Here is a 21,266-nt window from a genome sequence, read left to right as displayed (position 1 = left end):
TTGTGTTTGTGTCCTTCCCCGTCTCCCCATCTTGTCTACCGCTCCCCTTATTTTGTGTTTTATGTGTCGGTTCGACTTTTTGTGTGATTAATGTTAGCTCTTTCACGAGCCTCGATCTTGTGTACAAAAAAAAAAAAAAAAAAAAAAATGGCATTCAAAATGCCACGTCACAAAATACTCGACGACTACCATGGTAAGACGATGTACGTTCAAACAAAGCAATCTGCTTTTATAATCAATGTATTAAATATGTATAACATTAGATACATCTTAAAATTAAGTGTGCCGGAAATAATATCGTCATGATTGATTTAGCGTTACATAACGACACTGGAAACCACCCCCTCCTTCACCCCCTCCTTCACCCCCTCCTCCACCCCTCCTCGCAGCACTCCATAACCCTTGGACATACACCTTCACAACCACCTCCCCCCCCCCCCCTCCCCATGTGTTGTGTTACGTATTTTCTGATTTTTCAACGGCCCCCTCTATCACGATATTCATTATCTTGTCAAGGGGTTACTCCCGCGTGCGGGTTACTCCCGCGTGCGGGTTACTCCCACGTGCGGGTTACACGCACGTGTGGGTTATACATGCCTAAAATTTTCCTGAAGCACTTTTTCCCCAGGTGTGGGTTAAACAAGGGTCGGTTTATTTGCATGAAAAAACGGTACATAAAAGGTGCAAAAACTGATCCCCTTAACTACAGACCTATCAACTTACTTCCAATCATCAGCAAGGTCCTGGAATCCATCATGACAGTTGATATGAAATCATTCCTTTTCTCCAACAACCTCATCTCAGATCATCAATTCAGATTCAAACCTGGTGACTCCACCCGTACATGCTGCTTCTACTCTCCCAACAATTGATGGAGGCCCGGCCCTCAGTATCAGACATGAGATCAGGGCCATCTCTCTGGACACATCTCATGCTTCTGATACAGTCTGGCATCCTGCCCTGCTCTCCAAAGTCTATGCCTATGGCATCCAAGGCCAACTCCACGCATGACTTATTGACTTCCTCCACTTTCGTAGTCAACATGTGGCTCTTAACGGAATGTTGTGTCCATCTTGTTTTTCCTGTGTACCCCACCTCCTTCCCGCCTCCCCCACCTCCCACCTTTCCCCTTCCACAGATCCCCCGATGTTCCTGTTTTCTACTGTTGCGTTTCCCTCTCTCTCTCTCTCCCTCTTGTCTCCCACTCCTTCTATTATATGTTCCGTGTGTTAGCTCTTACACGAGCCTCGACTTACTAAACAAAAAATAAAAAAGTATTAATTAAAAAAGTTAAAAGGCCATCATCCATAGGTTGATGGAGTACTGCTCTCCCCTCTGGGCTGGAGCCCCTGCCTCACATGATGCTCAGCTCGTTGCCGAGCATACCAAGGCCTTCAAGATCATTGGAATCTCCCACAATGAAGATAAGTCTGTGGGCCTATCACTTCACCATTGCAGACAGGTCAGTGATCCCTCTGTCTTCTAGCGCCTCCTTGCTGCTCTTGCACCCTCTGCCCTCTGTGCTTTGTCTCCCCTAGGTTTCTGCCAGACACACACGACCCACCATCACCCCCTTCTGGTGAATCTACCTAAATCGAAGCTCACTGCTCACCTCCACTCATTTGTTCCTCTTTTTCCCACCTGCAGAACCAACTTCCGCATCCTCTCCAATCTCATTCTTCCCTCCAGATCTTCAAGACAGCTATTTACCACCGTCTCGGTTTCCCCCCATCAAAATCCGAATCCCAATCTTTTCTACACCCGTCAAATCACCCCTCCCCCCACGCCCCTCCCAAAATTTTGCTTATGGATCGAGCATGTCCACCACTTGCGCTCTCCTCTACCCCTCATCATAACCCGCATCCCTTGTTTGTTTGTCTCCGTCTATCTTCTCCATCTGCCCTGCTGTTGGCATTTCTCCATTCTCTTTCTGCCGTTCCTTTTGTTTTGTTGCATCCTGATGCGTTCTGAGTTCTTGCTGTTCCATGAGTCTTAACTCTGTATACAAATATACGAATGAGCAGACTTTCAGATCTCAACAGCCTTGATTATAGTTCATTGAGCAGACATTTACATTTTTCAATATTCCACCCGTTTTTCTCTCACTCATCGCCATCTTGAATTTCAGTATGTTTGTTAAAGCAAGAAACTCAGAATTCATGGAATTGGATGCAAACAGGATGAAGACAAATTCCATGAAAATCATGATCGATTTTAAAATACATTTGTGCCATTTTTAGTCATTAAAAACCATGGCCCAACGCGAGACACCATGTGTATGATATACCCATGACGGAGCTGTGGTAGCGGAAATAAAATTCAAATAACGTTTGAGTTGGCGTGATTCATGTTTTCAGCTGACATCCTTCTGGGAAAAAAACAACTCGAGGATCTCCTTCATATTGATCTACCATCCCATCGACCTTCGAGTCAAGAACTCCATCGAGAGGAACTTCCAAGCACTGACAGAATGATCCCGAAACCACCTCGATCTTTCCACAACTGCCTCAGCTCTTCCAAGTGGGACAGAAATTTGCAAAGGATCATCATTGCCCTTTGACCTCCAACAAGGAACGTTTAAGTGTTCAGAGTCGCTGTAACATCTGCAACATCAAGAAAACCACTTCACTCTCATGACCCAAAAGAATCATCAAAATCACGGACCATTTCGGCTGCACCTCCGCAAATGCAATCTGCAGAATCAGGTGAACTCTGCAAGATCTACATCGGTGAAACAGGCCAAATACCGGACGATCACTTCCGTGAACACTTGCTCGATGTCCAAACCAACAGAATAGATCTCCCCAAGCCGGTCGCTCGACACTTCAATCTTCCCTCACATTGGTTATGTCACATCCCAGTCTCCAGTATCTTTCTCCGTTCCAGAACCACGGACAGTCAAAAACACAAATAGCAAGCCCTGATCTACAGGATCGGCGCGTCGGCTCCCCACGGGACCATGGAGTGTTTTTCATTCACTTACATCTCCCGTCTCGTAACTTTTCAATCCTTTGCCCCTCCTTATTTATTCGTCTTTCTTTAATTTACCTTACCTCACATCTCTCTTTTTCCATTATTTTTTTTACATACACGTATTGCAATGAAAAACCCGAAAGCAAAGGGTTAATCTAATCGCAAAATTATCCATCCCATATGAGTTTAGACTAGCTGTCGCATTCAGTTACCCCACAATTAGCATTGCCAGAGACCGAGCGTTCAAGCAACACATTGTCGTTCTCTTCATCGCTCTGTGTCGATGTCCCAATAAACTGTGCTTTCGCAAAGTACCCACCTTCCCCATTGAAGCATACTCCAGTAAGGAGTGGTTGTTGAATGCACTGTTTCACATGACGTGATGTGAGGGAGGTCATGTGGTTAGTCGCGTGTACATTGGCCGACTTGTGGACGTTTTAGCCGATCGGTGTCGAAACCCGAAGGAGTGAGCGAACATCGCAAAGTTCCCCCTTTACCCAAACCGGAAAAAATGTACATCGAATAATTAATCCAAGCATCACAGCAATGAATACCGAAATATTAAATTACACTCACGATATGATTAATGCTCAAATCCCCAAAATGACATCATAAGAGTTAAATTCCTCATCAATAAGGGAAAATAAACTCGTGTCCGCCAGATCTTGCCCCTCCCCTCCTCACGCCCCCCCCCCCCCCTTCCTCCCGACTGGAGCAGCAACCCCCATATGGGAGGGGTGAGATTGGGGCCAAATCTACCTTTGACCAGCGACAGCAGCGATTGGTGACGGTCCATTTGGGGGTCGTGGCTCCTCACAAGTCTCCATCTCCACCTCAACCTTGTCCAAGAGCTGCAGAGGTACATGGAGCACAGGGAAGAGAACTTTGGTGTGAAAAACAACAACATAAGCAGTCACGATAATATAGAAAATACGGCTCAAACTCGAGAGATGGTCACAAGGTGTGTTCATGATGGAATGTGTACAGTGCATATACCTGTGAGGATGCAGGTATTTTTGTTAAGTACAGTGCATAGACCTGAGTGTATTGTGGTGTTCTTCATGAAATGTACAGTGCATATACCTATGAGGGTGCAGGCATTTTTGTTTAGTACAGGGCATATACCTGAGTGTATTGTAGTGTTCATTATTAAAAGTACTGTGCATATACCTGTAAGCAGGTAGGTGTTTTACGGCTGCTTTGGCAAAGGGTTAATCTAATCGCATTTCTTTCTTTCTTTCTTTAATTAATCTTCTTTAATTAAACGCAAAATTAAAGTTAATTAATCTTTCTGACACTGGGTATGAAAAGTACAATGCATATACCTGTGAGCATGTAGGTGTTTTTTTGGAAAGTACAGTGCATATACAGTCATGGCCAAAAATATTGCCACCCTTGCACTTTTTTCAAATAACTCACAATTTTCTCCAAAAATAAGTTGAAATTGACAAAAGTATTTGGTCTTCACAATTCTTTATTTCACTGTTAATATCACAGAAACTTTGTTTTTAATTCAGAAGAAATGGCATTGACAAAACTATTGACCCCCAAGACTTAATATTTGGCAGCACAGACTTTGAACAAAATAACTGCAGTCAATCACTTCCTATAGCCATGAATGAGCTTCCTACACCTCCCTACTGGCAGTCTGGCCCACTCTTCTTATGCAAACTGCCCCAGTTCTCCCAGATTTGAAGGGCGCCTTCTCCCAACTGCTGTTTTGAGATCTCCCCACAGGTGTTCAATGGGATTTAGATCTGGACTCGTTGCTGGCTTCTTCAGAACAGTCCAGCGTTTTGTGTTAAACCATTCGTAGGTGCTTATTGAAGTGTGTTGGGGTCATTCTCCTGCTGCAAGACCCATGACCTTCGACGGAGACCCAGCTTTCTGACACTGGGTTGAACATTGCACTCCAAAAGGCCTTGGTAATCTCCTGATTTCTTTATGCCATGCACACATTCAAGGTACCCAGTGCCAGAGGCAGCACAGCAGCCCCAAAACATCACTGAACCTCCTCCATGTGTTACGTGCTCCTCCCCGACCCCCTGGTCACGGTGTACTTCCGAGCCCCGAGAGGAGTCACTGCAGAAAAATGTGTTATTCTGTATGTCAAAGATCAATGATGAAGCCACACCAATTGTTACAAACCAACAGGTATTGTATTAAGATCACACAAGAATAATAGTACAAAAACAATAGTAATCAATTGTACAACAAATAGTATATCATTCCTATGATGGTACCATCAGGTTCGTACAATATAACTCACTGTGCTCCAAGTGAGCAAAAAGAAGAAGATTCCCAATGTCTCTATTCCCCGGCTTCAAGCCAAAGTCGATCCGCTCCAGCGATCGACAGATCAATGTCCAATCGAGACCAGAATCCCGTTGGGTTGGCAGTTACAGTCCGGCTGCCAAAGCTGTGCAAAGGCGCCCTCCAGGCGACTGGGCTCTTCCAAAGGCGCCCTCCCGGCGACTGGAAAATCACACCCTCGGGTATGGACGTTCCACAGCTCGCAGTCGGCAAAACTCCGATTTACCTTCAGGTATATCCGCGCGCGCGCGCGCGCGCGCGCACACACACACACACACACACACACACACACACACACACACACACACACACACACACACACACACACACACACACACACACACACACACACACACACACACACACACACACACACACACACACACACACACACACACACACACACACACACACACACACACGTCTGAAAGCGGTGAAAACGGCTGACGTGAAACAAAGAAAAACCTTGCGCGACGCGCAAAGGCTGAAGCGAAGCAAAGCAAAGAAACCTTGCTCGACGCACAAAGCGCGCGAGTCAAAATAGCCGACGGCCGTACTCGAGACGTAACGGCAGTCCAGCGATTCTCTTCGGAATCGACCGCAAAACCTGACACGCAGGTTTATGTCACAGCGATAACAACTCTGTCGCAGGAATCCCTTTCCTGGGAAACCCCAAAGTTCACTTGTGACTCTTGCTCGCCAATGTTCGCTCTAGACCTCAAAGCGACTCTGCTTCTTGTCCGACTCCACTCGCTCCACCTTCTTTCCTCCTCCTCTTCTTCGTCGTCCGGTTCCGGTTTCATTTAAAACTAACATTTTCACCTTTTGAAAACAGTTCATAAACAATAAACCTTTTTTTTTTCTTTTTTTTTTTTTGTATACAAGATCGAGGCTCGTGAAAGAGCTAACATTAATCACACAAAAAGACAAACCGACACACAAAACACAAAAAACAAGGGGAGCGGTAGACAAGATGGGGAGAGAGGGGGAAGGACACAAAAGAGAGGGGGAAGGACACAAACACAACATTTGAGAGCAGGGACATCGGGAGGACTTGGGGGGAGGTGGGAGAGGATTAAAACATATGAACACTGCAAGGACTCTGGGGTGAATTACCGGGGGTAGAAAAGATCAAGGTTTTCGATGGGGGAAGATAAGAGATGGTGGTGAACAGCTGTTTTAAAGACCTGGAGGGAGGAGTGGGATTGAAGGGAGTGGGGGAGTTTGTTCCAGAGGCGGGAGAAAAGGGGAATGAAAGAGTGAAGGTGAGCAGAGAGCCTAGACTTTGGCAGTTTAACCAGAAGAGGGTTGCAGGCAGATCTTGTGCGACCTGAAGGAATATTGGGGGGACAGAGCACAGAGAGAGCTGGGGGAGCAAGGCCGGAGAGGAGTCGGTAGAAGACAGAAAGACCACCAACCTGCCTGCGGTGAGTGAGTGAAAGGCCCTCAGCGTTGACTACATCGCAGGAGATTCCAATGATTCTGAAAGCTTTGGCCTCAACAGCGTGAAGCCGAGCAAGGTGTGAGGCAGGAGCACCAGCCCAGAGGGGGGAACAGTATTCCATTGAGCTGCGGATGAAAGCCTTGTATGTGGTGAGGAGCTCAGGTGTGCCAAGGAAGGACTTCGCACGACGGAGGATGCCCAGTCGGCGACTGGCTTTGGAGGCCAGCTTGGAAATGTGGTTTTCCCAAGAAAGATCATGGCAGATAGTGAGACCCAAAAGCTTGAGCGACAGAACTTCTTGGAGAGGATTGTTGAGAAAGTAGATGGGAGGGTTGTCCAGTCGGTCCTTTCGGAGAGACATTGTAAGAGTGTGAGATTTGTCAGGATTGAAAGACATGTTCCACTTGTTTGACCAGTCTGTGATTTTATCCAGGTCTGCAGAGAGTGAGGAGGCTGCAGACTGCCGATCTGAGGGATGAGGAATGGAGCGACAGAGAGTAGAGTCGTCAGCAAAGAGATAGAGAGGATTTTCAAGAGAGTCAGAGAGATCATTGATGAAGACCAGAAAAAGCACAGGGCCCAGAACACTACCTTGGGGAACTCCAGCCTGAACAGGAAGAGGAGATGAGAGAAACCCATTCAGGGCCACACGTTGACTACGACCAGAGAGGAAGTCCGCCAGCCATGCGTGGAGATTTCCATGGATACCAAAGGAGGAGAGTTTGGAGAGCAGAGCAGGGTGCCAGACCGTATCGAAGGCACGTGAAATGTCAAGGGAGACAGCTCTAATTTCCTGTTTGGCGTTGAGGACCTCCATCCATTGTTGAGAAAGCAGAAGCAGCATGTCCAGAGTAGAGTGACCAGGTCTGAAACCAAATTGATGATCAGAGATCAAGCCATTGGAGAAGAGGAAAGATTTAATATCTGAAGCAATGATGGATTCCATGACTTTGCTGATAATTGGGAGAAGGCTGATTGGACTGTAGTTGCTGGGATCTGTTTTTGCACCTTTTTTGTGCAAAGCGGTGATGTTGGCTGATTTCCAAGCAGATGGCAGATGACCTTGAGCAAAAGAGAGGGTGAAGAGAACAGAAAGAGGGAGTGAAAGAGCAGAAGAACATGATTTTAGGACCCGTGGGCTGATGCCGTCAGGACCAGTTGCAGAATCAGAGTCGAGGGTTGACAGAAACTTTTCCACCTTGTCAGGAGGAAAGGACACAGAGTCCAGGAGCAGCTGGGTACGACTGGGTACGGTGGGTACAGAGAGGGATGGGTTTGGGACACAAGATTTAGAGGCAAACACAGAGTTGAGGCATTCAGCTTTTTCACGTGCGGAGTCAGCCGTTAAGCCGTTTGAGGTGAGGGAGGGGATGGAGGGGGAACAAACACCAGAAACAGATTTGACGAGACGCCACCAGGATTTGGAAGAGGGAGACAGATAAGAGAGTTCGGTCTTGAGAATGGTGAGATATTGTTTCCTGGCTCTCCTGAGGGTGGACACACAGTTGTTTCGGGCTTTGTGAAAGGAAATGAGATTTCCTTCCGTTGGATTTGCTTTCCAGGAGACGAAAGCAAGTTGTTTCAGGGCAACAGCCTCACCACAAGATTCCGTGTACCATGGACGGGAGGAAGGGTATGACAACTGAAGACGAGATGGTATAAATCTGTGCATGAGAGAGAGCAATTTACTTTGAAAGAATTCCCAGGATGAGTTGATGTCAGAGGCGGTAGAGATGGGAGACCAGTCCAGATGATTGATGGCTGCTTGAAGACCGTGCCAGTTGGCCTGAGTGAAATGCCAGACTCGTCGACGCTGAGGAGGCTCTCTGAGAATGGTCAGAGAGATGTCCACTTTGACAAGCACATGATCAGATGAGCCGATTGGAGCAGAAGAAGAGCAGCAGACATTTTCAGGGAAGTTTGTCATAACCAAATCCAGAAGAGAAGATGCTCCGTTGACTGAGATCCGGGTCGGGAAATTGACCGATTGTGTCAGTCCCAGTGAGTCGCAGAAGTCCTTTGCTGAAGAGCCATGGCTGGTGAGAGAGGTACCCACACCCAGCCAACTGGCATGGTGACAATTGAAATCACCACATATGAGGAAGAGAGAGTTGGGATGGGTAGATAGAAGTTGGTCCATATTATCAGACAGTGAGATGTAGATGGAGTCATCGCTGATTGGTGGACGGTACAACACACATATGAACAAAAGGTGGGAGCGAAGGGGAAGCCGTAGCCAAAGGTATTCCTGGGGGTGAGGTGGAGAGAGGGCAGTGGAAGGCGAGTGAGGAAGAGAGTTTTTTATAAAGATAGCAACCCCACCTCCAGGACGAGGCTCAGGTCTATCATACCGGAGGAGGGAGTAACCTGAGAGAGATACCAAGGCATCAGAGACATCATGAAGGAGGAAAGTTTCTGTTAAGCAGATCACATCTGGTTTGTCAGAAGCAACCTGTATGGAGAGGTCAGTCAAGTTTGAGCGAAGGCCCCGGATGTTTGAGGTCCATACCGTTAATGAAGAGGAAGGGGGAGCATCGGGTCCAGAACAGGGGGGGGGGGAGGGGTAGGGTAAGATGTGGAAGAGGAGGAAGAGGTAGGGAGAGCTGTTGAAGGTGTGTCAGAGATTTCAGAATAGCTTGGAGAAAGGGAAGAATGGGGCGGACAAAAGGTTTGATGGAGATTGGGTGAGGCACAGTGAGGTGTTATTTGAGGAGGGGGAAGAGCAAGGCAGAAGGTTTGGGGAGATGAAGGTGAAAGTTGGAAGGAGGAAGAAGCAGGGAGGATGCTTTGAGGAGGAGGGGTGAGAGGGGAGTCTAGGAGGGGAGGAGCGAGGGAGAGTCTCGGAGGGGAGGGGTGTGGGGGGAGTTTAGGAGGGAGGGGAGGGAAGGGGCAAGGGGGGAGATTTGAAAGGGATGGGTGATGGGGACGATTTGGAGGGGAGGGGTGAGATCGGATTTTGAAAAGTGTACGATTCATGGGAAACAAACATTTTTTGCAAAATGAGTTTGAGACCTTCGAGTCAAAAATACGTTTGAGGACACTGGAGGAGGGGTGGAGTTCTGGATAGTTTAGGGAATGTAGAAAGGAGGAACTGTAAGAGATGGTATTATATATATTTTTTGGAATGAATAGATTTGGTGAGCAAGACGAAAGCATCCTTTTGTAGGAAAAGAAGAAAAGGGTGTTATAATATATGAGAGAAAATAGTTGTTCAGGGGAGAGATTATACATTTCTAACCGCGTGATCGCGAACGAAGAACGAACTAACAAAAAGAACAAATAAACGAATAAGACCTGGGAAGGAAATATTTTTTTGGGGGTTTTTTTTTTTTTTTGTGAGTACAGATATTAAACAAGGAGGTACGGGGTGAACGACTGGGACGAAACAGTGAACGAAAATAATTTCAGCGCATTCGACGAATCGCTGAGAGAAAAACAAACCACAAGGTCGGAGACGGTACGGTAGTCCAAGCCTACGAGTACTAGGCCGCAGAATACTCGATACCATTAACCGACGATTTTGTATACATGTACGAAAAATTAGCACCGAAAATTTTCCAAAAGATACGCTATAGGTACATACACCGAAAGATAGATACAGTCTCGACAAAAACACGATTGAGAAATATCACTTAGCTTCGAAAGCGTGAGCGCATGGAGCAGCTTCGAAAAGACGTGACCTCGCCGTGATCTCGCTGAGACCAATGTTGTCAAATCTCTTTTGACAACAATAATAGCACGTGGAATCGAAAATGTTTACAGTGGATGAAAACCACCACAACGGAAGTGACGAATCGGTAACACTTCCCCCCCTCAAGAAAGAAAGTTTGAACATCGTGAAAACTTTATTTGCAGGCAAAACTCTTTCAACAAACAAAAGTAAAACTCACACCCAAATCATTAATTCACGTGAGCAACGATAATTAATATTTTCCCAAAAATAAAGCAACAAAACTTCCAAGCCACCTACAGAAATTTCCAAAGTTAGTTCACTCTGGACAAAGCATCAGCAACGACATTGCCCCTGCCCTTTACATGCTCAATTTCCAAGTTGAACTCCTGCAAAGCCAAACTCCATCTCATCAACCTCTGGTTTTTATTTTTCATTTTTTGAATGAAGGTTAAGGGGTTGTGATCAGTGAAGACTTTTATAGGGAAGGTAGTAGTTCCCAGATAGACCTCATAATGCTGAAGCACTAGCAGGAGAGCAAGGGTCTCTTTTTCCACAGTGGCATAATTTGCCTGATGTTTGTTAAACTTTCTGGAGTAGTAGCACACCGGGTGATCCACTCCATCATCATCTTCCTGTAATAGAACTCCACAGCCCCCACATCACTTGCATCAATGGCCAACTTGAAAGGTGCTTGAAAATCCGGGGCTGCTAGGACAGGAGAGCTCATTAATATTGCTTTGACGTGGGCAAAGTCATAGACGTGGGTCATATCACCCCGTCATAGACGTGGGCAAAGGAGATCTCGCGAGATCTCGGAGACGGTGGGAGGGATTTTCGAAGCTCCACACGGTCTCCACGTTTTTCGAAGTTAAGTCTGTTCACAATTGTATTTTGTCGAAACTGTATTTATCTTTCGGTGTGTGAAGTTATTGTGTGCAACTTTGGTTGTTTCTCGGTGTTTATCTTTCATAAATTGATTGTCTGTTTGCCGTGTCGTGTCTTGAGGCCTTGTACAGTGTGCACTGTACAACCTTGAGGCTTTGTTTTTCTCTCAGCGGTCCGTCGTTTGTGATCCAATAACTTTCGTTCTCTGTATTCCCAGGCTTTTCACCCATCGCCTACTTCCTTGTGTAAATCTCAACTAAAAAAAAAAAAAAAAAAAAAAAAAAAAAAAAACATTTCCTTCTCTGTTCTCATTCGTTTATTCATTCTTATTCGTTCGTTCGTTCTTCGACCACGTGTTTCTCCCCCATTTCCCCAGATAGTTTTCACTCATTAACCTTCAATGTTTACACTTTCCCCTCAAGTTATGCATTCCGTCATATTTTATAACACCTTTTTCTTCTTCTTCTTTAAAAGGCTGCTTTCGACTTGCTCACCAAATCAATTCATCCCAAAAAAAATATCCATCTCCTATAGTGCCTTTTTTCTACATTCCCTAAACTCTCCTGCACTCCATCCTCCATCCAGCGTCCTTAAACGTATTTTTAACTCGAAGGTCACAAGAAACTCATTTTGCAATAAATGTTCGTTTCCCATAAATCGTACACTTTCAAAAATCCAATCTCACCCCTCCCCTCCAAATCTTCCCCATAACCCCTCCCCTCCAAATCTTCCCCATCACCCCTCCCCTCCAAATCTTCCCCATCACCCATCCCTTTCAAATCTCCCCCCTTGCCCCCTCCCTCCTAAACTACCCCCTCACCCCTCCCCGCCAAGACGCCCCCTCGCCCCTCCCCTCCTAGACTCCTGCCTCACCCCTCCCCTCCAAATCTCCCCCATATCCCATCCCTTTCAAATCCCTCCCCTTGTCCCTTCCCTCCCAAACTCCCCCCTCACCCCTCCCCTTAAAATCTCCCCACCCTCATTGCTTCTCAATTTCCCCCCTCTCACTCCCCCTCCTCAAAGCGTCCTCCCCGCTTCTTCCCCCTTCAAACTCTCACCTCCATCTCCCCCAACCTTCTGCCTCGCTCTTCCCCCTCCTCAAATAACACCTCATTGTGGCTCACCCAATCACCATCAAACCTTTTGTCCGCCCCATCCTTCCCTTTCTCCGAGCTATTCTGAAATCTCTGACACACCTTCAACAGCTCTCCCTATCTCTTCCACCTCTTCCACATCTTACCCTACCCCTCCTCCCCCCTGTTCTGTATCTGATGCTCCCCCTTCCTCTTCATTAACGGTATGGACCTCAAACATCCGGGGCCTTCGTTCAAACTTAACTGATCTCTCCATACAGGTTGCTTCTGTCAAACCAGACGTGATCTGCTTAACAGAAACTTTCCTCCTTTATGATGTCTCTGATTCCATAGTATCTCTCCCGGGCTACTCCCTCCTCCGGTATGATAGACCTGAGCCTCGTCCTGGAGGCGGGGTTGCTATCTTTATCAAAAACTCTCTTCCTCACTCGCCCTGCACTGCACTCTCTCCACCTCACCCCCAGGAATACCTCTGGCTACGGCTTCCCCTTCGCTCCCACCTCTTGTTCATATGTGTGTTGTACCGTCCACCAAACAGTGATGACTCCATCTACATCTCGCTGTCTGATGATATGGACCAACTTCTATCTACTCATCCCAACTCTCTCTTCCTCATATGTGGTGATTTCAATTGTCACCATGCCAGTTGGCTGGGTGTGGGTACCTCTCTCACCAGCCATGGCTCTTCAGCAAAGGACTTCTGCGACTCACTGGGACTGACACAATCTGTCAATTTCCCGACCCGGATCTCAGTCAACGGAACATCTTCTCTTCTGGACTTGGTTATGACTAACTTCCCTGAAAATGTCTGCTGCTCTTCTTCTGCTCCGATCGGATCATCTGATCATGTCCTTGTTAAAGTGGACATCTCTCTGACCATCCTCAGGGAGCCTGCTCAGCGTCGACGAGTCTGGCATTTCACTCAGGCCAACTGGCACGGTCTTCAAGCAGCCATCAATCATCTGGACTGGTCTCCCATCTCTACCACCTCTGACATCAACTCATCCTGGGAATTCTTCCAAAGTAAATTGCTCTCTCTCATGCACAGATTTATCCCATCTCGTCTTCAGTTGTCATACCCTTCCTCCCGTCCATGGTACACGGAATCTTGTGGTGAGGCTGTTGCCCAGAAACAACTTGCCTTCATCTCCTGGAAAGCAAATCCAACGGAAGGAAATCTCATTTCCTTTCACAAAGCCCGAAACAAGTGTGTGTCCACCCTCAGGAGAGCCAGGAAACAATATCTCTCCGTTCTCAAGACCGAACTCTCTTATCTGTCTCCCTCTTCCAAATCCTGGTGGCGTCTGGTCAAATCCGTTTCTGGTGTTTGTTCCCCCTCCATCCCCTCCCTTACCTCAAACAGCTACACAGCTGACTCCGCACGTGAAAAAGCTGAATGCCTCAACTCTGTGTTTGCCTCTAAATCTTGTGTCCCAAACCCATCCCTCTCTGTACCCACCATACCCAGTCGTACCCTGCTGCTCCTGGACTCCGTGTCCTTTCCTCCTGACAAGGTGGAAAAGTTTCTGTCAACCCTCGACTCTGATTCTGCAACTGGACCCGATGGCATCAGCCCACGGGTCCTAAAATCCTGCTCTGCTGCTCTATCTCACCCTCTCTCTGTTCTCTTCACCCTCTCTTTTGCTCAAGGTCAACTGCCATCTGCTTGGAAATCAGCCAACATCACCGCTTTGCACAAAAAAGGTGCAAAAACAGATCCTAGCAACTACAGACCAATCAGCCTTCTCCCAATTATCAGCAAAGTCATGGAATCCATCATTGCTTCGGATATGAAATCTTTCCTCTTCTCCAATGGCTTGATCTCTGATCATCAATTTGGTTTCAGACCAGGTCACTCTACTCTGGACATGCTGCTTCTGCTGTCTCAACAATGGATGGAGGTCCTCAATGCCAAACAGGAAATTAGAGCTGTCTCCCTCGACATATCACGTGCCTTCGACACGGTCTGGCACCCCGCTCTGCTCACCAAACTCTCCTCCTTTGGTATCCATGGAAATCTCCACGCATGGCTGGCGGACTTCCTCTCTAGTCGTCGTCAACGTGTGGCCCTGAATGGGTTTCTCTCATCTCCTCTTCCTGTTCAGGCTGGAGTTCCTCAAGGCAGTGTTCTGGGCCCCGTGCTTTTTCTGGTCTTCATCAATGATCTCTCTGACTCTCTCGAAAATCCTCTCTATCTCTTTGCTGATGACTCCACTCTCTGCCGCTCCATTCCTCTTCCCTCAGATCGGCAGTCTGCTGCCTCCTCACTCTCTGAAGACCTGGACAAAATCACAGACTGGTCAAACAAGTGGAACATGTCTTTCAATCCTGACAAATCTCACACTCTTACTATGTCTCTCCGAAAAGATCGACTGGACAACCCTCCCATCTACTTTCTCAACAATCCTCTCCAAGAAGTTCTGTCGCTCAAGATTTTGGGTCTCACTATCTGCCATGATCTTTCTTGGGAAAACCACATTTCCAAGCTGGCCTCCAAAGCCAGTCGCCGACTGGGCATCCTCCGTCGTGCGAAGTCCTTCCTCGGCACACCTGAGCTCCTCACCACATACAAGGCTTTCATCCGCAGCTCAATGGAATACTGTTCTCCCCTATGGGCCGGTGCTCCTGCCTCACACCTAGCTCGGCTTCACGCTGTTGAAACCAAAGCTTTCAGAATTATTGGAATCTCCCGCGATGAAGCTATCTCTGAGGGCCTTTCACTCACTCACCGCAGGCAGGTAGGTGGTCTTTCTGTCTTCTACCGACTCCTCTCCGGCCTTGCACCCCCAGCTCTCTCTGTGCTCTGTCCCCCAAATATTCCTACAGGTCGCACAAGATCTGCCAGCAACCCTCTGATGGTTAAACTGCCGAAATCTCGGCTCTCTGCTCACCTTCACTCTTTCATTCCTCTTTTCTCCCGCCTCTGGAACAAACTCCCTTACTCCCTTCAATCCCACTCCTCCCTCCAGGTCTTTAAAACAGCTGTTCACCACCATCTCTTATCTTCCCCCATCCAAAACCTTGATCTTTTCTACCCCCGCTAATTCACCCCAGATCCACCTTGTTTGAAATTCCAACTTCTTTCCTGGAAGTCCTGGCAGTGTCCATATGTTTTATACCTCTCCCACCGCCCCCTTCCCATGCCCCCCCCCCCCAAAGCCCTCGCCCTCTCTCAGATCTCTCGATGTCTCCATGTCTCTCGGTCCCTGCTCTCAAATGTTGTGTTTGTGTCCTTCCCCCTCTCTCCCCATCTTGTCTACCGCTCCCGATGTTATATGTTTTATGTGTCGGTTTGTCTTTCTGTGTGATTAATGTTCGCTCTTTCACGAGCCTCGATCTTGTATACAAAAAAAACAAACAAAAAAAAAAAAAAGGCAGCCTGACATTTGTCATCCCAAACAAACTTGGTCTCTTTCCTCAGCAAATTCGTTAAAGGGGCTACCACATCAGAAAAATTCTTGCAGAACCGCCGGTACCAACCAGCCATACCCAAGAATCTCATGAGCTCCTTCTTCCCTATTTGGAACTTGGAAGCGATCAATGGCTTCTATCTTGGCTGTCACTGGTTGCACCGAACCCTGACCTACTACATGGCCTAGGAACACCACCTGTGCCTTCACAAACTCACTTAGATAAGTTGATGGTCAACCCTGCCTCGGTCAGTTTCTTGAAAAATGCATGGATTTGCTTCATATGATCTTCCATGGTCATGGTGTGGATGATGACATCATCCAGATAAGCCTCCACCCCCTCAAGGTCTGCAATAAGCTTATTAATCAGCCGTTGAAATGTAGCAGGCCCGTTTTTCAATCCAAAGGGAAGAACCTTGTACTGATACAACCCATTTGGTGTGACTAAAGCCGAGATTTCCTTGGCTCTATCAGTAAGAGGAATCTGCCAATACCCTTTCAGCAAGTCAAACTTAGTTACAAATTTAGCTGGGCCTATTCTATCAATACAGTCATCAATCCTCGGGATGGGATATGAGTCGGTGTTGGTCACTGCATTAACCCGTTTTAAATCCGTACAACAGCGAAAACTGGCATCGGGTTTTGGAACCAACACACATGGTGAGCTCCATTCACTGCTGCTTGGTTCAATGATGTCATTCTCCAACATATACTGAGAACCTCCTTCCGAAGATACTCTATCTTCACAGGGTTCATCCGATAGGGGTGTCGCTTCACAGGAGTGGCTTCCCCCACCTCAATATCATGATATTCCAAGTCAGTATGACCAGGTACATCTGTGAACAAATGTGCAAACTCAAAGATTAGGCTGGACAGTTGTCCTTATTGTTTCCTCGTCAAATGACCTAATTTCTCATCTAAATGACTCAACACTTCTGTGTTCGTCAATCTGGGACAAGCCTGGTCATCCAAGTTATCAAACTTCACACCGGCGTCAACCTCTGGATTCTCTTGCACCCCGACTACAGGCACGACAGGTGAGACAGGAGCCATTTCTTCCACAGGCTTCCTCTCATGATATTTCTTCAGTCGGTTGACATGACACAGTTGCCGCTTTTTCCGTCGGTCGGGAGTTGTCACCACGTAATCTGTTTCATTAACCCTCCTTTCGATTGCATAGGGACCAAAATATCTAGCCTGTAGTGGCTGGCCTGGAACAGGAAGCATCACTAACACTCGGTCCTCAGGACTGAAATTTCTTATCTGAGATTTCTTGTCATGTCTCACTTTCATTTTATCCTGTGTCACTTTCAAGTTTCTTCTCGCAACTTCACAAGCCTTTGCCAATCTGTGCCTAACCGTTGACACATACTCCACCACTGTTGACTGTGACCCCTCCTGTAGCCACTGTTCTTTCACAAATTTCAACGGTCCTCGAACTGCGTGTCCAAACACAAGTTCAAAAGGACTGAACCCCAATAACTCCTGAACAGATTCCCTCGTAGCAAACAACAATAAGGGTATTCCTTCATCCCAATCCTTGTCACATTCAAAACAATACGTTCTGATCATATTCTTCAATGTCTGGTGAAACCTTTCCAAGGCCCCTTGGCTCTCGGGATGGTAAGTACTTGATCTTACTTGCTCCACTCCCAACAGGTGTACCACTTGCTGAAAAAGCGTTGACATTAAATTGGAACCCTGGTCAGACTGGATGACCTTAGGTAGGCCAACCAAAGTGAAAAATTTAATCAAGGCCTTCGCAATAACTGCCGCAGTAATTTTTCTAAGAGGCACTGCCTCTGGGAACCTTGTGGAAGCGCACATGATGGTCAACAAATACTGATGTCCAGCCTTAGTTTTGGGTAAAGGGCCTACACAGTCAATAATGACACGGCTGAATGGCTCTTCAAAAGCTGGAATGGGTTTTAAAGGTGCGGATGGGACTTTCTGATTAGGTTTTCCCACCAGCTGGCAAGAATGGCAAGATTTGCAGAACTCCGCCACATCATGTCGCAATCCTGGCCAGAAAAAATGTACCAATATTCGGTCACAGGTCTTGTTCACTCCAAGGTGCCCGGCCAACGGTGTCTCATGCGCCAAACTCAATATCTCCTTCCGATACGGCGGTGGCACCACAATTTGGTAATGAACTTTCCACTCATCATTTGCTGGCACCTCCGGTGGTCTCCATTTTCTCATGAGTATTTCCCCTTTCATGAAGTAACTAACAGGTATCTTCATAGCCTCTTCCTCTGTAACGGCTTTACCAATTAAACTCCGGATCTCCGAATCTCCGTGTTGTTCTTCAACAAGTCTCTTTCGGACCAACACTGTTTGCTCAACCTCGTTCCCAGATGTCTCCGACGGACACTCCATTTCCTCTTTGGTTCCAGATACCACCTTTTCCTTAAGTTCCTTGATGTCACTCCCTTTCCTATTACCTCTTTCCGAATTTTCCTCCAATACCTCCAAGGAACCCAAATCCACATCGCCTTCCTTCTCCTTCTCTTCAGAGTGCTTCCTGCCCATAGCACGAGTCACTGCACAAGATGGAAAGATACCCGGAATCTCCTGCTCTAGCTGTGTGGTGTTATTTTCCATCCTGGGCTTTTCAACCAACATTGGGTTACCAGAAACTCGACCACCGGCCAAATCATTCCCGATAATAAGAGAGATTCCCTCCACAGGAAGAGTGGCTTGTAAACCTACGGTGACCGGTCCTGACACCAAATCAGACTTTAAATGGATGACATGAAGTGGAGCTTTAACATAGCCACCAACCCCCTGTAAAAGAACACTAACACCAGTTGCCGTCTTCTCTGACAATGGCAAAATGCCTTCAAGCATCAAAGATTGATGTGCTCCTGTGTCCCTCAATACCCTAACAGGTCTCTGGTTCGTTAAGTCTCCATCCAGTGACACAAACCGCTCTGAAATAAAAGGTTTGTAACCCTCTTGAACAAGGTCGTTCTGTGATGCCGTAACTTTGGCACGGGAACCTTCACAAGGCACTGTCCTCCAAGGACGATTTCTCGCATTTGCCAATGCATTCGGAGTTGTACTCGTCTGACTCCGCTCCTGATTTTTCCTTTTCAGGGCGTAACATTGGGACATCAAATGCCCAGGTTTCTTGCAAAAAGCGCAAGTAGGCCCGGAGGAAAAACTCGAGGTCTGCCTCGGGCCCGCTGGAAGATAAGTCTGTCTTGGAACTGTATAGTGGGGCGGCTTAGCCCAAATATTCAAAAGAATTGTGCATTTTGTGATACAAGCACCAAATTTGGCACAAATGTACATTAATATGTTGCGAACATTTTCAGATATTGGGCCACTTGAAATTCCGTAATTTTTTTTTTCAAATTTTTTCAAATTTCGTAATTTCAAATTTTTCGGGTGACACCGTCACAATTTCGGTCTTCGAGGCCGGCCGATAGGCAAAGTGTGACCGGAAGGGACGAGGTTCTCCTGACCACGTGGCCCTCGATCTGGGAAGCGAGAGGCGTTCCATTAGTGGACGCGCCCCTCACGCCCGACTTTTGGGCGGCCCCGGCAGGCCGTTTGTTTTGACGTTCCGTGACAGGCCCCGCACCCCCACCTCCGGGCCGACCGGAAGCTTGTGCTGAGTACATCATACCTGAACAACTCAGTGAGGCAGAACACAGCAGTGCACACCAGGGTGACCCCTTCAGTGCATAAACCAATTAACCTGTCCACTGCAGGGCATATAGAAATGAAGTTATTTTCTGCATATAATAATAATATAAGTTCAGTTCTATATAACAATTTCTGTTATCACCACTACCACTACAACTACCACTACTACAAGCTTTGTCTGAAATTTTGTGGACTAACAGACAAACAGACATACAGACAAGCTGGGATCAAAACATTACCTCCTTCCACCATTGAGTGTAGAGGTAAACATCATGGAAATTATATCATGCCCTAGATTTAATTCATGCTTACCCGTGTATTTGCTTCACTGGTTCACAAGGTCTTTTGCATACATGTAATTCAGACTCTCGTCTTCATTGCTGACCACACAATGTTCGCAACATATTAATGTACATTTGTGCCAAATTTGGTGCTTGTATCACAAAATGCACAATTCTTTTGAATATTTGGGCTAAGCCGCCCCACTATATCGGCCGGCCTCGAAGACCGAAATTGTGACGGTGTCACCCGAAAAATTTGAAATTACGAAATTTGAAAAAATTTGAAAAAAAAAATTACGGAATTTCAAGTGGCCCAATATCTGAAAATGTTCGCAACATATTAATGTACATTTGTGCCAAATTTGGTGCTTGTATCACAAAATGCACAACAGGTTTGCTATGCTGCTACACTAGTAGTCTTCTGATCCCTAAAAGTCGCGGTATCAGATTTGTCCCCATAGTCATCTATAGGCCGCCTCCATGAATATTTGTTCCCCGCACCGGATTTACCATAACTCCCCTGGCTAACTCAAGGCGGGAAGATAGGTTTGTGGAACCCCATCCTGTGTGTCAAGGCATAGTCATCTGCCATGGTTGCTGCCTCATACAACTCTGGTACTTTATTTTCCTCCAGATGTACTTGAATGTCCGTGTGGACACACTGTTTGAATTCCTCCACCAAGATCAATATTGTCCCAACAGTTTGAAGTCTTTCCCAATCCCCTTTGAATCACACCACCGACCAAACATGGTTTCCTTCATTCTGGCAAACTCCACATGGGTTTCACTCTCCCTCTTCCTGGCATTCCGGAATTTTTGCCGGTAAGCTTCAGGGACCAATTCATAGGCTTTGAGAATGGTTTTCTTCAATATCTCATAATCTGCACATTGGTCAATCGGTAAAGCCGAATAGATATCTTGAGCTTTGCCCACCAGAACACTTTGCACTAACATAGTCCAGGACCCCACAGGCCATTTTAGCATTTGAGCCACTTTCTCAAAGTGTAAAAAAAACTTGGCTAGCTCCTTTTCATTTAAGGGTGGAACCAGCCTCACATGCCTACCAACATCCCAAATGTTCTGACTAGTTGTCGAACTAGCCGGCATGGATACGACTTCTCTCCATTCTCCCCTTAATTCCAGCTCCTTGAGTTTAACTTCCTTCTGATACTCCATGTCACGTTCCTTTAACCCCCTTTCGGCTCTCCTTTCCTCTGCTCTTTCCTTTGCTCTTCTTTTTTCTTCAGCTCTCCTTTCCTCGGTTCTTCTCTCCTCGAGTTCGAGTTCCTGTTCTACTCTTCTTTCCTCAAGTTCCCTTGCAGCTCTCCTTTCCTCTGCTTTTAACCTTTCCTGGCTCTGCAGTTGCATCTCCATTTTCCGGAGCTCCACATTTTCTTTTTCCTCGGGTAACCAATCCAAGGCTACCTCTGTCCATGTTCCTTGTCCCACCAGAGATTCTACCACCAATGTCTGCATCTCTGCTTTCTTCATATGAACTCGGACCTCCAAGTTAAAATGTTTGGCCAATATCAAGAGTTC

The 21,266-nt window shown here is 46.7% G+C and overlaps 1 protein-coding gene across 2 annotated transcripts in view; it reads right to left on the bottom strand.

The window, feature by feature from the left end:
* Positions 1 to 21,266, bottom strand: part of BLTP3B (bridge-like lipid transfer protein family member 3B) — a 115,636-nt gene that overhangs the window by 65,099 nt on the left and 29,271 nt on the right. For both annotated transcript variants that reach the window (XR_013623221.1, XM_068106286.2), the window contains exon 4: positions 3,733 to 3,824. Coding sequence is in view for 1 of the 2 variants with exons in the window: in XM_068106286.2 (XP_067962387.2) it covers positions 3,733 to 3,824 (92 nt within the window). In the remaining variant the exon portion in view is untranslated. The remainder of the gene's footprint in view (positions 1 to 3,732; positions 3,825 to 21,266) is intronic.

Source organism: Myxine glutinosa, chromosome 1 (genome assembly GCF_964187855.1).
Source record: "Myxine glutinosa chromosome 1, kmMyxGlut1.1, whole genome shotgun sequence".
NCBI classification, from domain to species: Eukaryota; Metazoa; Chordata; class Myxini; order Myxiniformes; family Myxinidae; genus Myxine; species Myxine glutinosa.
Note: the sequence above shows the minus strand (reverse complement) of the source record. Positions and strands in the feature narration are given on the sequence as shown.